At 57.8% G+C, this 389-nt stretch overlaps 1 protein-coding gene across 1 annotated transcript in view; it reads left to right on the top strand.

Moving 5' to 3' along the window:
* The window catches only part of ITGA3 (integrin alpha 3), an 11,313-nt gene that overhangs the window by 4,390 nt on the left and 6,534 nt on the right, over positions 1-389 (top strand). The window contains exon 8 of the mRNA XM_014958919.1: positions 162-355. Within this exon, the coding sequence (XP_014814405.1) occupies positions 162-355 (194 nt within the window). The remainder of the gene's footprint in view (positions 1-161; positions 356-389) is intronic.

The following is a 389-nucleotide window of genomic DNA, read 5'->3' as shown; positions in this document are numbered from 1 at the left end:
ATTTTTTTTTTTTTTTGGAGGTTCACCAATTATTTTTTTTTAGGGGAATTATCTTTTTATGGATCTGGGGGGTGGGTTCCCCATGTACCTTACCGTGTCCGCTTCTTGGGGGGAGTGTATGTCGCAACCCCCAGCCCCAACCGGCCCCTCGTCCCCCGCAGGTGGCAGGACCTGGTGGTGGGAGCCCCCTACTACTTCCAGCGCAAGCAGGAGGTGGGGGGCGCAGTCTACGTCTACATGAACGAGGTGGGGGGCTTCCAGCTCAACCCCAGCCTGGTCCTCACTGGTCCCAGTTACTCTGCCTTTGGTTTTGCCGTGGCCAGCATTGGGGACATCAACCAGGACGGCTTCCAGGGTGAGGGGGTGGGGACCCTTGAGGGGGAGCCATG

The sequence above is a fragment of the Calidris pugnax genome, unplaced genomic scaffold, assembly GCF_001431845.1.
Source record: "Calidris pugnax isolate Ruff unplaced genomic scaffold, ASM143184v1 scaffold335, whole genome shotgun sequence".
Taxonomy (NCBI): Eukaryota; Metazoa; Chordata; class Aves; order Charadriiformes; family Scolopacidae; genus Calidris; species Calidris pugnax.
The sequence above is the reverse complement of the archived record's forward strand: the minus strand, read 5'-3'. Positions and strand labels throughout refer to the sequence as shown.